This window comes from Calidris pugnax, unplaced genomic scaffold, assembly GCF_001431845.1.
Source record: "Calidris pugnax isolate Ruff unplaced genomic scaffold, ASM143184v1 scaffold187, whole genome shotgun sequence".
NCBI lineage: Eukaryota > Metazoa > Chordata > Aves > Charadriiformes > Scolopacidae > Calidris > Calidris pugnax.
In genome coordinates, this window is record NW_015090969.1 from 586,011 (window position 1) to 601,234 (window position 15,224).

Here is a 15,224-nt window from a genome sequence, read left to right on the forward strand (position 1 = left end):
CAGTGGGTGCCGTGATGGGCTGATGCCTCGTGTAGGGGTTCTTAGAATCAAAACAGAAGCTTTTGCTTCTGGAAAATGTGGATTTATCTGAAACGTTTTCACGCATTTGGGATTAAATGGTGTAGCACAAAATGTTAGTGATACATAAACTGCATAACAGAACAGAAGTGGTGTCACAGGTTATAGCTGTACTGGAACATGCAGACTGTGATCACAGGAATTCGTTTGGGTTGATTTTTGTTTAAAATATTAAGCCTCTGCCTTTAATGAGCATTGTCAGGTGACTGGCCATGGAAGTACGGAGCGTTGCGAATGATTCACAAGGAGCAAATATTCTTCTCGTTAAATCTAATGGGGTCATGTCAATGGAAGTTGATATATTGTGAATGAATATGTTTTATTAACATAGCGAAGGAAAGTGCATGGGGTAGTCGGTATAAAGCTATAGTGTATCTGCAGAACCATAGCAACGTGCAAGTTTTAACTTTGGTTTGATGGCTACTTTATTATTCCTTTCCAATAATTACTTCTTTTGCAGGTGATATTTGCCTGTCATTTTTCAGCCCAGATTTAGTTCTGAAAAACATGCTAGTTTTAACTTTTGTTTGATGGCTACTTTAACTATTATTCCTTTCCAATAATTACTTATTTTGCAGGTGATATTTGCCTGTTATTTTTCAGCCCAGATTTAGTTCTGAAAAACAAATGGGTTTTCAAGAGGACAGTTTAGTGCAGGAAAATCAGCTACTTTCTATGTTTGAAATCTAAATGTTCTTATATTAGGCAGCACTGTTAGTGCCTTAAAACTGGTCCCCACCTGAGAGAACAAAACAAAGACTCGAGACTAAAGTTTAAGTCACCAGAGCAAGCTTTTTCAAATTACCTTAGCTTAATATTAAAGTGGCAAAAAAATCAGTATCTTTTACATTGATGTTGTTCTGCAGGTGCCTGGTGCCATGGTGCTGACTAGAATATGTAAGTTGTACAAGAAATTACTAAAAATGAAACCAGTGATTTCCATTTCTTTGTGTTTTATTACATTCTGCTCTCCTGTGTGCAGTGTCATCACCACAGCACTTTAGAATGCTGATTACTTACAGTAATTGTCCTTGTAATTTGATTGAAAGGTCAATTCTTATTATCTTCCAAAATGAAAGCACTGAAATATTGAGCAGATTTTAGTCAAAATAAGTTTTTTCTGAAGTTTCAGGTGGTTATCATGTGCAGATATATGGAAACGTTGGAAGGATCTTGGTACTGGATCCGTCAGGATTTGATGCCAAACATTGAATATTAGGCTGAAAACTTCCTTATTGATTTAATCACAGCTATTGCAACTGGCAGCTCACATTGTGCGCGCTCGTATGTACACGCTGATTGATTTAGAATTAACTGAATTTAAAAATGACAGGATTAGAGAGTATAGTTACAGTGGTCCTGTCATTTACTGCAGTCTTTTTGAATGGGAGTATGGGATCGGTAGGAAGCCTGACCTCCAAACAGATAATCCTGGCTCAGAGAGGCTGAAGCTCATTCCTCCTCTACAACAAAGTGTTCAGTCATCACTGAGACATCTCATCTCCTTAATGAAGTGATTTTGTTGCCTTTTATCTGTGTGAAGGACAAAACGTACCAGGATTTTTGCTTAATGATGGTGTCATTTTTTTCAGCGTTTAAAAAAACCAAACATCCAGCAACGTAGAGGACTCAAACAAGATACTCTGTCTACATATTTAAATTATAAAGTTCTGTAGGTCTGTGACATTTAGGTCCAAATTTAAAAATCTCATGACATAAAAACATGATTAGTTCACTAATAAAAGTAAATTCATAAAGATGATGCAATTAGTGCTATACCGTCTTCGGGATTTGAAATACTTTTATTGCAGGTTTTTTTTTTTTAATTCAAAAATCTGATTTCTTTCAACTATATACCAGGGCCGTTCTGAATATGGTTTTGAGGGGCTTTACTTGTTTTCCAGGATTTTCCCAGTGCATCCGTGAGCATATTCCTGATCTCGCTCTCCAGCAGAACACGCAGATGGGAAGGCTGTGTGACACCCTGGGTACGTCACGAGCTGGTGCCTGCCTAGCTTCTTATTGTTACTTGCCCATAGTTGTGAGCAATAGAGAACGACTGATGAGGACTTTTGTATTAAATAGAGAGTAAATATAAACTCAGAAGTCATTTATCTGCTGTGGCATTTGCTCCTGTCTGTATTATTCATAAGAAGAACATGCTGGTGCTTTCTGACTCCGTGATAAGGTAAAGCAGCCCCATCCCGTGGCATGCTGAGCACCACAAATGATCAAAAGTGTTTAGTGTTCTACAAAATTAGGTAGCTAATTCTGCTAGTGCTCATTCAGGCTCATACGGAGAGAAAGATGTGCTAGAAAAGAGCAAGCCCTTATTTAAACCTCTTTCTTTTTTTTTTTTTTTTTTTAATCAGCAAACAAGGCAAAAGACGTACATTAAAAAGTTTTTCCTAGAATGACAGTCCTCTTTTAAGCAAAGCACTGAATAATATTATTTGTCAGTGACCAGCTTCATTGGCTCCCTGGAATGACACACTTTACATGATTCATTTATATTTCAGTATCATTATTATTTTATAAATGCCATTTAGTAAGTTTGTAACAAAAATATATTGGATCCAGAAATTTACAGTTGCCTAAAATAATAATGTAATTGCCTTTATATATTATCTCAGCACTAATGTTGTTTTTCCACAGTACAGTTGTATTTTTTTCACTTTTTAGCATAGATTTTTTTTTTTTTTTTTGGTCTCTAAAATGATAGTTAGAAACCTAAGAGGACAAAGTCAACATGTTATACAGGCATTCCTTATCATTTAAAAATCTGTGAACATGAAAATTGGTTCTATCATTAAATGTAAAGTAGACCATGAGTGAGATACAAACTAGTTAAATATTAAGTAGTTTGTTAGATCAGAAGCTTTACCTGTGCTTGGCAGAGGGCTTTGATATTTACTGTATTGGTTTTCTTGTTCTTTAGAATACCAGAGGATTTCCTTGCCTGTTGTGACCTGCTATTAGCTCATCTCTCTCTGGACCCTCACTGTGTCCAAAGCAGACTTGTGTATCTCTTTCTAGGCCAGTGCTAGGAGTAGTTAAATGTGTTGCAGCCTTTTATTCAACAAATTCACTCGAGCTTGTTGATTTTTGACACGGTGGTCCATCCAGCATTACAGCTGACACTGGCGAGTCTTTAATTATTTTAAAAACCTATATGGTAATGAGCTGTATTATATAAAGGCTCTGTTGGGTCTCCAGAAATGGAGCTGGCTGTCAGATGCTATATTACTAAAATGCTCCAGTTGAGATTCTGGCCTTCCCTTTGTAATGTGGGTTGTTTGCTGGTCGTAGTACAGGAAAACAAAGTGGATGAGTGGGATAATCTTATTCCTTTATAGCGTTAGGCTCCGGGTTTCCATAGTCCAATACTCCTTTTCCTTCTGATTCATTCATATGTAAGAAACTTCTCAGGCTTTTGTTCCTCTGCCCAGTGAAGACAATGCAAAAACTTCCTACTGGTTTCAGCAGGAGCTGGATCAAAATCCAGGAGTGCTTTTTGGCAGCGTATTCTATTGATGTTGCGAGGCCCCGTTCATTCATTAGCTCATCTATTAAGATTAATATTTCAGAAGAGTGGAGTTGTTAAAATTTTCCACACCGGCATATATTAAAGAGTTTCTCACCTCTAAGTGTTTGTGTACACACTGTCTTTCAGCCCAAGTTGTTTTACATGCAGAAAACCAGATTTTCACACTGTGGTATTTAACAGGCGAATCCGCACGCTCACGTGCTCAGCAATAGTTCTTAACGGTATCCTACCCTGAGCTTTTATGTGGACAGGACAAGAATAGGAACAGGCCCTGCAAAATCCAGGCAGCATATGAAACTGCAATTTCATCAGCTTTCTAAACTTAATAGCTGGGTTTTATAATTTACTGAAGTTAATGGGATATATTTTTAAAGCGGTGCGCAATTCCCATTGATGTTAATGTGAGTCGTGCATATAAATCCCCCTGCAACACTTTCCAAATTCTGCCCCCAATATGTTCTGCAGATTGAATTCTGAAAACTAGTTATTTCTTTGGGTTACTGACCTGTCTTCAGAGAAATGCTGAAGCACAGAAAAAAGCAGTTAAACCACTAAGATTTGGGAATTGCAGATCTGGCTTTTATTTCCAGTGCTTTTTTTTTGGGAAGCTGTTTGTTAGCAAACGGTCAGGAATTATCAGATTGCTGTTCTGAATGGAGTCTACCTTTCTCCCAGTAATGAACATTGTGCCCCTTTGTTTTAGATGCCAACGTGGACGTCATCTACATCTGCCCCCTTCATCTGAGTGAGGAGTTACTGCAGTATTACAATAAACTCCTGGGTCTGCAGGCAGCTGTTAGATCTGGGAACCCCGAGGACATGGGTGACCTGCAGGACAGGTTCAAAATTCTCACCCCTGAAGCTATAAACAGCTTCCCTGTGAGTTTGTCTTCTAATTACTACAGCTTGAGGGATGCAGTAAAATTAAATTGGAAATTTTATAACTTGTAACGCTCTGGTACACATCAGTGAAATATTATTGCAAGTTTAAGGGCTTTACTGATTAGACTACTAGTTAGAGCATTGGAAATAAATATCCCGGTTTAGCTTTATAGGCTTAGTTGAGATAGTCCTATATTGGCTATTTGTAGACCACTGTCCCTTCTTGCTATATGCTTGCCACTGGGAACTTGATAGATTTATATCTCTAAGCAAATCATAGCAATAAACCATTCTTATTACTCAAACTTTATCTCTGGGTAGCCCAGCATTCGATCAGTCACGTGTTTGTAGTGTTTCTTGCGATTAAATCCAATACAGAACTTCATTAAGAACAGAACTGGGGCCAGGTAATGCAGACATATTACTTCCAGTTTCAGATCCATGTGCTAAAACATGGTCTAAAAAGAGACCTTAATGAATGTTCACGACCTACAGCATTTCTGAAAATGCTGCAGAGCAGTGAAGACTCTACAGTGGAGAATAATTTTATATTGTAAATACTAAGTCCACAGTGTCTTAGCTGAGATTTGATTTTTATGAATCTTCAGGTACATTTATATCTCTAGGGTCTGTGCTTGCTCCTGTTTTTGATATATATTAATAACCCTCTTTTAGTTATTTTGTTGAACAAGTGTTTGTTATACCATATATTGATTGAAACTGATGGCTTAAGAAGGTAAAGAAGCTTTTTATATTTCCTATGTGTGTTGGTTTTCAAACGTAGTTCTATAGTAGCGTACTGTTCAGCAAAACACTTGCGTATATTTATGAATCCTTTTCTGTTGATATAGTCTGAAAACACAAATGTGAGAAAAGGGACGCCTGAGTCAGAGCTGTCTGATGGTTTTGCTGTAGTTAAAATGAATTCTGTAGATATGAATATATTGTGTTTTCTCTGAGGTTGGAGAAGAGCATCAAGGTGATGTTTGTGTTTCTAGGAGCTGGCTTTCCTTTAGCATTGTCTTTTTATCTGAGTACTAGAAACCTACAAGAATCACAGCTGCCTGTGCTGGGCCTTCACCTTGTAAAGCAAAATTATTGGCATAGTAAATCCTCGATAAATACCAGTTTTCTTTTTAAATTGCACTTTGACAATTGTAGCTTTTTATTTTTTTCCTCTGGATACTGGGTTATTTTTCCATTACTAACTACCAGATACTGTAAAGCAGGTTGTTTTCGGGCGCACATCTCTTGGGCACAACCTTTGCTCTTCCCATTTCTGTTGAAACATCTCAAGCGAAGTTTCTTTTCCAGGTGAAGAGCAAACACCTTTGTGAAAATTTATTATGCAGCTGTGATTTGCTGGGAGAAGTGACATGCTCTGACATAGGGGGGTGACCTTAGTTCCAAGTTCTTTCATGGCTCTGGCTTGCCCTGCTCACCCAGTTGGGGAAGGCCAAGAAGTGTGTTAGTGCCAAGTGCCAGCAGAAAGAACAGGGAATCACAGGTTTTACCTGACCCCAGATTGAGGTCAACCCTTGGCTGTTCAGTGTAATGCACCTTTATGTGCAAAATCCCCAAACTGCCTTATTCTCATTAAGCATATGTTCTTTCCCATCTGTTAATTAACGTGTCCAAAGAATCTATCTTTTGTGTGGAGAGGAATCTATACTCATAACCGATCCCAGTCATACACTGGCTTCAGTGATGGGGAGTTTAGCTGTCGTTTTGTCTCTGTAAGGGTTAGAGCTTCATAGGTTCTTTTTAAGCATCTCTCTTCTAGGTTATTTCATAACAAGCTTTTTTTGTATCTAATGTTTCTAAATTTATTCATAATAAATGAAACTGGCATGAAGGCCACCTTAGCTCCTTTGAGCAATTCTAGACGCACGAATCAGCCTTGCCCAGTTGCATGTTTCCATCCAGTTCCATATTTTGATGGAACTGGATGGAAAGAAAATCTGTGGAAAAGACACCCAGATGTGGCCCTGTGCTTCTTGGTATCTACAGGGGAGACTGTGAGAAAAGGATCCTTGTCTTTAAGCATTTGTTACCTGTTAGAATGACCTCTTGTGACTCGGTATTACCCCGACTCACTGCCACCAGCACATCAAAACAGCACAGTGCTGGCTTTGCTCATTATCCTGAGGCTGATGCCTCTCTTTTCTTGAAAAGTTTTAAAGAAAGAAAAATCAACAGGCTTGAGAACCAAGAACTAGCCTTTTGGCTAACCTCCTAACCACCGTTCTCTGCAGTCCTGCTGGAATTCTGAGGATTCCTCAGTTCTGCTTTTACCTCCTTTCACTCTCACTACTATATATCATGGCCGCGATACCACTCTCAAAGCAGGAATGAACTAGATTTTACAGCCTGTTTCCTGCACTCCTTAATTAACTGTAAAATCCATTATTGAGAGACACAAAGCAAATCTCGTCCCTACATCACCACTCATGGCCCCAGGGAGCGAGTGACCGGGGCTGGAAATTGATCCTCTTCTCTACATGGCAGAACTCTGCCAGGAGACCAACAGAACAGGCCAGCTCCCTGCTTTTATACCAGTGCTCAAGAGAAAGGAAACAAATGAATCAAAACATCTGTTTTAAACTGATGGAAGGAAAAACTTGTTTGTTGTTCCCTTGGCCTTTATACTTCTGTAACTCCCTTTTTTTCTACAAACTTTAAAGAATATGCCATTTCTCTGACTTGTATCCTCACTGTCCTTGCAGGATGTCTGACTCTTTACAGAGAGGCTCAGGCACTTTAAGGAGCTGTGCATTTGATATGAGAAAGCACTGAAGAATTGCAAAAAGACATTCCTTCTGTCCACTTCAGGGGGGTTCCCTCGTCTCCTTATCCACCATCATCCCCATATGAGTATTGGAATCAGGATTTATACCTCAGTCCCTGTGAAGGAGCATCCAGGACTTTGAAGGAAAATATTCTGGGTTCTCCAGTCCTGGAAATCCCTAGAAAATCCAGTATTTATGCTACCCTGAAAAGGAAAGCTTTGCAGATAGGACCTAAATTAGAGGAAATTGCAATGTGAAGGTTTTTTTCTTGTTATGATTATGATTTGTTTGCGGTAATTTATTGTGGTGGATTCTCTTGTAGCATTTCTGCATGATGTCCATCCCAATCTGCCTCAACCTCAGTACACCTCTGTCTGTACCTCTGGAAAGATAATTGGGTTATCTGCAGGCCCTGCTTAGGAGATGCTGTAGGAAATATTTCTGAGGTTTCAGCTGCTGTGACTAGTACGCTTAGTTTAGAGGTTATAGCATGTGGTTTGTTCAGCAATAGATCTTCTTTTTCAGAAGAAATTAAAAATTCCTTCCAAAAAGTTGAAACCTTTGTACTTTAAGCAACAAAAATACTACCCTCTCCTTGAGTACTCTGCAGTTGTGTTTGCAGTAGCTATCAGAACTACTGTGTAATGGAAATGTATATCCCCAGTAATTTAATGTGATCAGTGAAAGCTTTTGTAAATCAAAGTGGTTTATTCTCGGAGAATCGCTTAAAATACTGCTGAACTGTATGGTGCAATACATTCCCTGCTATAGGGGTTTTTCTTCATTTTTGTATTGATTTTTAGGAGCTTTAGAGTTAAACCACGCCAGAAGTGTTGCTGAGATGAATCACTATTATCCAAAGGCCACCAGCCTCTCTGCCGACTGACAGAAGGATAATTCCGCATGGATCAAATAAATACAGATGTGAAGTAATTAGTTCTATTCCCAGTGAGCCCATTTCCAACACACTAAAGATGTGCACGATTATGGAGCCTCACCCCAACAGCTTTTATCAATTTAAACTGCTAAGCTACAGGATAGGTCATAACCCAGCCTGCTATTAATAATGTATTTATTGTGTGCAACATTATAAATTAGGTTCATGGAATAGAAAAGAACACCTTTTAACAAGAATAATGTTATCTTTCTACAGAAGCATCACATGTGCTTAGCCACACAGCTCAAGTGCAGTCCCAAGACAATCAAAAGAATAAAAAGTCTTATCCAGAACAGAGATGCCTACATTATTGGAGGGGTTCCCCACAAAGATGATTTAGCAGTGGCTGACATGCTAAATGTGCCTATATTAGGCTCGGTGCCAGAAGTGGCTCAGCTCTACAGTAACAAGTCAGGAAGTAAACGAATTTTTGCCAGTGCTTGTGTGCCAACCCCTCCTGGAGCAGGGGACATCTCCAGCGATGACCAGGTAAGGAGGAGGAGGAGGTGGTCTGGGACGTGTCCATCTGCAGGTGCCTCTGCACTTCACAGAATGCAAACTTGGTACAATCACAATAACCATATTGATTAGACCTGGACTGGGTTGGAATAAATCACGTACGAGGTTGTGTTCTTTTGGGCTCTATCTGACCAATTAAATGCAATTTGTATCCTAGTCAGGGAGGAAGACAATTGTTCTGCTCTTCTTCGTGTTTCTTCTGGAGAATATATGAGGGTGTTTGGTCCTGTTATTTCAAACAGTTTGCATTGCTCCTCCACGGCTGAAGTCATGGCCCCAGTGAGATCAATAGGAGTTTTACCAGTGACTGCAAATAAAACAGGGATTTGTGGGGAAACTAAGTATTTGATGAAGGAAAAATTTCTTCCGCTTCGGAAGTCACCCTATTCAAACAGAGGTTGACCAAGCAGATTTGCAACTGGACCTTTGACTTGAACCTGGCTTATCATTGCTAATTTCAGTTCAAACAGAGGTTGACCAAGCAGATTTAACTTGAACCTGGCTTATCATTGCTAATTTCACCTATTTTGTTAGTATGACCGGTAAGAAAAGAACAAAATATTACTAAACTAAAATTACATGGCAGAAGAGTTTTCTGTACTGTGTTCAGTTTCCGTGTGTTTATTTTGCATTCTGTGTTAGTATTTCCTTCTATAAGATGATTTGGCAATTTGCAATGGCGTGTCTAAGTATGAACTGTACTGATTTTTTAAAATTTATTATTATGGTGGTGCTACATCTCATACAGGGAAATAATCAGTGCCCTGGATTGTAGGTACTCCTGCTTCTTAGAGAGGCTTTTCGTGTTGCTTTACTTTTTATTAATCACCTTTAGCACTGAAACCAATCGAAGCTGCACAAATATACTGCATCTTCCGTAGTGGATGAAATAAATATATGATCAATCATCTGAAAAAACAACTGATTTATTGTTAAATAATTTATGTGAATAATACTTTTGATTCATGCTACAGTGTTACGGAAGTTCTACTTCTGCTGCTTGCTTGTGTGAAATATTGACGTTTTAGGTTAAATAATCAAATCAGTTTCCGTATGTGTATTTTGCATTCTGTGTTAGTATTTCCTTCTATAAGATGATTTTGCAATTTGCAATGACGTGTCTAAGTATGAACTGTACTGATTTTTTAAAATTTATTATTATGGTGGTGCTACATCTCATACAGGGAAATAATCAGTGCCCTGGATTGTAGGTACTCCTGCTTCTTAGAGAGGCTTTTCGTGTTGCTTTACTTTTTATTAATCACCTTTAGCACTGAAACCAATCGAAGCTGCACAAATATACTGCATCTTCCGTAGTGGATGAAATAAATATATGATCAATCATCTGAAAAAACAACTGATTTATTGTTAAATAATTTATGTGAATAATACTTTTGATTCATGCTACAGTGTTACGGAAGTTCTACTTCTGCTGCTTGCTTGTGTGAAATATTGACGTTTTAGGTTAAATAATCAAAGGAAGGTGCCGCTATGTTAAAGCACAATTCAATTTTCATTTAAGGATAGAACATAATTCTTTATGATTGGTACAGTCCTTACAATACTATTGATTCTTTTCATTACTGTAGGGGAGTCATCAAGGAAAAACACATTTATGCGGTTCTCAAAAGCCACAAATAATAACATCTGGAACACGTGTAATTGTATTTGAGGTCAATGTTAAAAAAAATAATGAAAAGTCCAAAAAACTGCCATGTAAAAATGTAGAAGGCTCTGCCAATGCAACAAGATCTCACAATACTTTTACCAGGTTCAAAGGCATTTGCAGTTTGTAAGAAGCTAATTGCATCCTACACCAGCTGGGCAAAAGGCATTTTAAAGCCATTTAAATCTGTGTACATACACAAATAAATAATTAGCATTTTTATAAAGCCTGCCTGGTAACTCCTTCATACATTTATAACCATATAATGTACTCTCCAGTAGGAAAATTTCACAGATGTTTTGGCTGGTGTTAGAATCTGCCACAATTGTTTCTCGGATTTTGCAAATAGTGCAGTCCATCCCGTGCCGTTCCCTGTCACGAGCATTTATTAAGCAGTACTGAGTATCCAAAACCTAAGATCATCATCAGATTTAAAAAAAAAAATGCCCGGAGAGGCCAGTTTCTCTCTGCAGAACCCACAGCATCACCCACCACCAAAGGTGCTCATTGCTCTTTGGTGATCTGCACAAGGACAAAGACTGTTGATTCTCATCGAAAAGTTTTCGCTACGTACCCAAAGTAGCCGTAACAACACAAGCATCTCTAAGAAAAAGAAACTGTATTTAGAAAATACATTTTGAGTCCAAATAGATGCAAACCAGGAGTCAGAATTGAGGAACAATTTAATATTGCTGTAGCATAAAACATCTTTGTGTTGTTGCCCCGCAGATGATTCGTGTCCTGAGCCAGCTGATCGCGGACAATATGGAGGTGCGGCGTTGGCTGTTCAAAGTGAACGATGGATGTGGAGGAAATGGCACTGCCTACTGTGATATCATTGCCCATCTGAGATGCTACCCCTGGGTTCAACAGGAGCGTCAGCGATACAGCCCCGAGACATGGAGCCAGAAGTGGGCACGGGTAAGTAACGGGGGAGCGGGGCGTTGTCTTCGTTGTTGTGGCTTCTTAATGGTCCTCAAGGCTTCTTCTTCACCTTAAATCTTTTCCCTGAGCTTTCATTTTAAGACGTTGGTAAGAGTTGCTATTACAGAGACCAGACTGTCTTCTACAAAGTAATAGGAAACAGTAATTTAAATAAAACAGTTAAATATTCCAAAATATAAGTGAGCTGTGGAGTAAGTTGGGTGTCATAACACTTCATTCATAGGCAATAATGTGCAAATTTTACACAGGGTTTTTTATCCAAAGTGAGGACGTGTATAAATGGAAGTAGATGGGCATTACACCTACATAGAAACTTGGAATTACTGAACAAAAGCGTCGGACTAATATAGTTGAACAGTACTAATTGATTTGAAATCACATACAAACTGGTTCCTTTTTAATCTGGTTTTCTAAGGGTTATTTTTTCTGTACATTTTTCCTCACTAATAACTAACTAATAACCTGTGAGCCATTTTCATCTGTGTAAGACAGAACACTTGAGGTCTTGGAGATCATTAGAATCCTGCATCTTTAATTTACAGTGGGTGTTGAGGTAAGGAGAGGGAGCCTATCAATGGACTCGTGCACCAGGAGATTCCTAAGAATCCACATGATTGAGAGAGGCCGTAAGATGATACATTTTAACCGCAGCTAAATCCATACCAAAGCAGACTTCATTAGTTCTGGCATTGAGAGAACTATTTGTAGTTTAAATATTCATTGGTATTTAAATGTGTTAATTTCAATAAGCATTTGATATTTCTGGATATTGTGCCAAATTCGTTCCTAATGTAATGGTTTTAAAGCCAGAAGGAATGTATCCAGAAAGAATTGTTTCATTTACATAAACTACTCATTATAGTTCTTTTGATTTTTTTTTTTAATTCAATCAGAACTGTTTTGAAATTTTTGTTTGATTGAATTATATTGTATATTAAAATTTCAAATTGTGCTGATTACAGTTCCGTTGCATTTGACAACTACAAAATAATTCCACGTTATAAAATAGACCTTTTCATGCAAAGCTGAAGAGCTGATTTCTCTGATCTGCTAAAGATCCCTTGCTCTGTGCAAGTCAAGCTGGTGGAAGTTCTCTATAGAAATGGTATTTCCTTATGTTAGCGTTCTTGTTTCTGTGCCTTTTTAATTCTCTCATGGCTAAGTGATATAAAGGACACAGGGATAACTGCCTTTCTTTGCTTTCCCTTTTATACTGCATTTATGTTGTGCTTCGATGCAACCAGGAATCAACCCATTACAAGCCCTTAAACACAAATATTTGTTGGAAGTTGAAAAATACGTAGAGAATAACCTATTTGAGCTAAATTCCTCAAGTCAGCAGGAAAGCTTCCATAAATCCAGACCAGTAGTAAAGTGGGTTTTGGCAAAGTGTGAAACTTCCTGGCATTTTGGGCATCTTGTTTGAATACGGGTGTTCAAATTTTTCCACCTTTTGAGTTGAGCTCCCTTTTGTAGAAGGGGAGACCTTTTTTATGGATAATGAATTGCAGTCTCTGCTGAGTATTACCGTGGAGAGCAGCGGATTAAAATCATCCTTTGTTAAGGAATACCATTGTAATGCTACACATTTAAACATCAAAGCATTAGTTTATGAGCACAGGCATGCTTTAATGTCCTATTACAGTGTGTAGACCTGTTTCTTTTGATAATGAAGACATTGTGTCATCGGCGTAGGCTGCCACATACCAAACGTATGCTGGCAGGTTATTAAAAAATTCAGCTTCTTGATGAAAGACTATCCTGCAGGCTAAGAGTACAGTGAAAAGACTCTCCATTCTGGTAGAATTATTAGAAATGAGAATATGACTGTAAGCACTAAATTATGTTAATACTTACAAATAGCATCATTTGCATAGCAGTTTAAGACACGATACCCAGATTTTCCTCATTGGTATGTGGTAGGCAACAGATTAAAAATAATGTCGTTTGTGAGTTTGAACTGTGTAAAAAAAAATATCTATTCCATCTAAAAACGAGACTGGTTTTGGTTTCCTCGTTTCAAACACAGCATTGGGCAAAGAGAAATGCAGGAAAGGAGTGTGTAAAAAAAAAAAAATCTATTCCATCTAAAAATGAGACTGGTTTTAGTTTCCTCGTTTCAAACATAGCATTGGGCAAAGAGAAATGCAGGAAAGGATTATCGATGTGTTTCACCTTGTTCACTTAATGCAGCCTCTGAGTTATCTGAACAATTATTTCAATTATTATTGTGAGGGTAGAACTCACAAACTACGCCGAGCGTCTCTGCGAGGCCTTCATCCCACTGTGCGCTGCTGAAGCCTGTCAGCAGGTAAAGAATTTCATCCTGAGGCCCAGATTCTAACAATCATCAATAGCAAGAGAGCTGCTGCCTCCCCAAGTGCACGTTGGGCAACGGTGGCATTTGTGGAGATGTTCTCTGGTGAGAAAACGAATATCAGGATCTGGCCCCACTTCTGTGCCAAACCATCAGTAAGTACTGAGACACCTTTGGAGTTTCATTCTATCTCCCAACACCAGTGACGCTTGGAGGGAGCAAATAAATTCAGGATTTTTAAGCATTTAACATATAAAGCATGTGTGCTGTGTGAAATGCTCTCATGCCATTCTATCGTGATTTTTCCAATCTATTTTCTGTGCCAATTCAAGCTTCAGTTAGTCTGTGCAGAGCAAAAAATGTGAAAAAAAAAACGGTAGGACAATTACATGTTTGGAGTATCTAGCATTACTAATATTTATTAATATATGGTATTCCAAAGTGTGCTGGGAAGCTGGGGATACCACTCCTCTTGAAAGCCAGCAGTTCAGATTGTGGAAAATCTCCCCTGTGCCTATACAGAGCCTCACTGGGACACTGTATAAACTCATGGAAGGGAAAACTATTAACTGCTCTCACTGGCCCAGTCTCTGGCTGAGAGAGTCCCCAGGGAATGGATGCTCTGTCTTCATTCTGTCCTGGGCATCCACTTGTGCCCACTGTCAGAGACAAGATCCGGGCCTAAGCACACCCGACAGCCACATTTTCATGACCTTGAAGAAAGATGCTCCCTCAGAATTCAAGCTGAAGATTGGTGGAAAAGTGGTCTATGAAGTATATTTGGTGCCTTTTGGTTTTGAACTGACACCAGGCTGTCAAAGTCCACGATACCTCCTGGTCTCTGACTCTTGGCACTCAAACTGCCACCTCGAACTCTCAGAACATCTTCCCTTTTAGAGGAAAGAAAATATCACCTTCCTGATAGTGTTGCCTTTATCCTTCTTTTAACAGTCCCCCTTTTAGATAAAATAACACAGATAAATGCAGAGATCCCATCCTCTTGTCTAGAACTTGAAATAGTACCTGAATCACTAGATTAAATTACTAATCAAATTAATTTTAGAATCTTCTATTACACCGTGCCTCTTAATTAACCACCAGGACCAGCAACATGAGGTGAGTTTCCCGAGCAGCAATCCTAAAGATAACCAAGATCGGACTGAAGACGAAAAAAGGGGGTGAGTGTGGGGATAAAGAAGAGCTGAAAATGCAAAACCAGAATAAGACAGAAGAACAAGCAGCACCTATTCTCTCAATAAGCCGTTATAATTTGGCCGTGGCTACAGAACCATTTCAAAACTCTCCATTAAATATCTGTTGTAGAAGAAAAAAAGCTATTTAACGCGCTTGGGCAGCCTGCTGTTGTAAATGTTACAGTGTTTGAGTCTTACTGCCTCCAGTTCTGGCACTGTATTTTGTCACGGTTTCTCTTCCTCCTAGACTGTATCTTGGTTAATTCACTAAAATGTGTAAGAGGAAATCAAAATCTTTTCAAAAGGTGACAAATCCGGAAAATCCAGCTTTCAGTCTGAGTTGCAGAGAGT

General features: G+C 38.7%; 1 protein-coding gene across 1 annotated transcript in view; it reads left to right on the forward strand.

Moving 5' to 3' along the window:
• IQCH (IQ motif containing H) overlaps window positions 1-15,224 on the forward strand; it is a 105,201-nt gene that overhangs the window by 57,007 nt on the left and 32,970 nt on the right. The window contains exons 12-14 of the mRNA XM_014952761.1: window positions 4,329-4,504; window positions 8,450-8,722; window positions 11,148-11,339. Of these exons, the coding sequence (XP_014808247.1) occupies window positions 4,329-4,504; window positions 8,450-8,722; window positions 11,148-11,339 (641 nt within the window). The remainder of the gene's footprint in view (window positions 1-4,328; window positions 4,505-8,449; window positions 8,723-11,147; window positions 11,340-15,224) is intronic.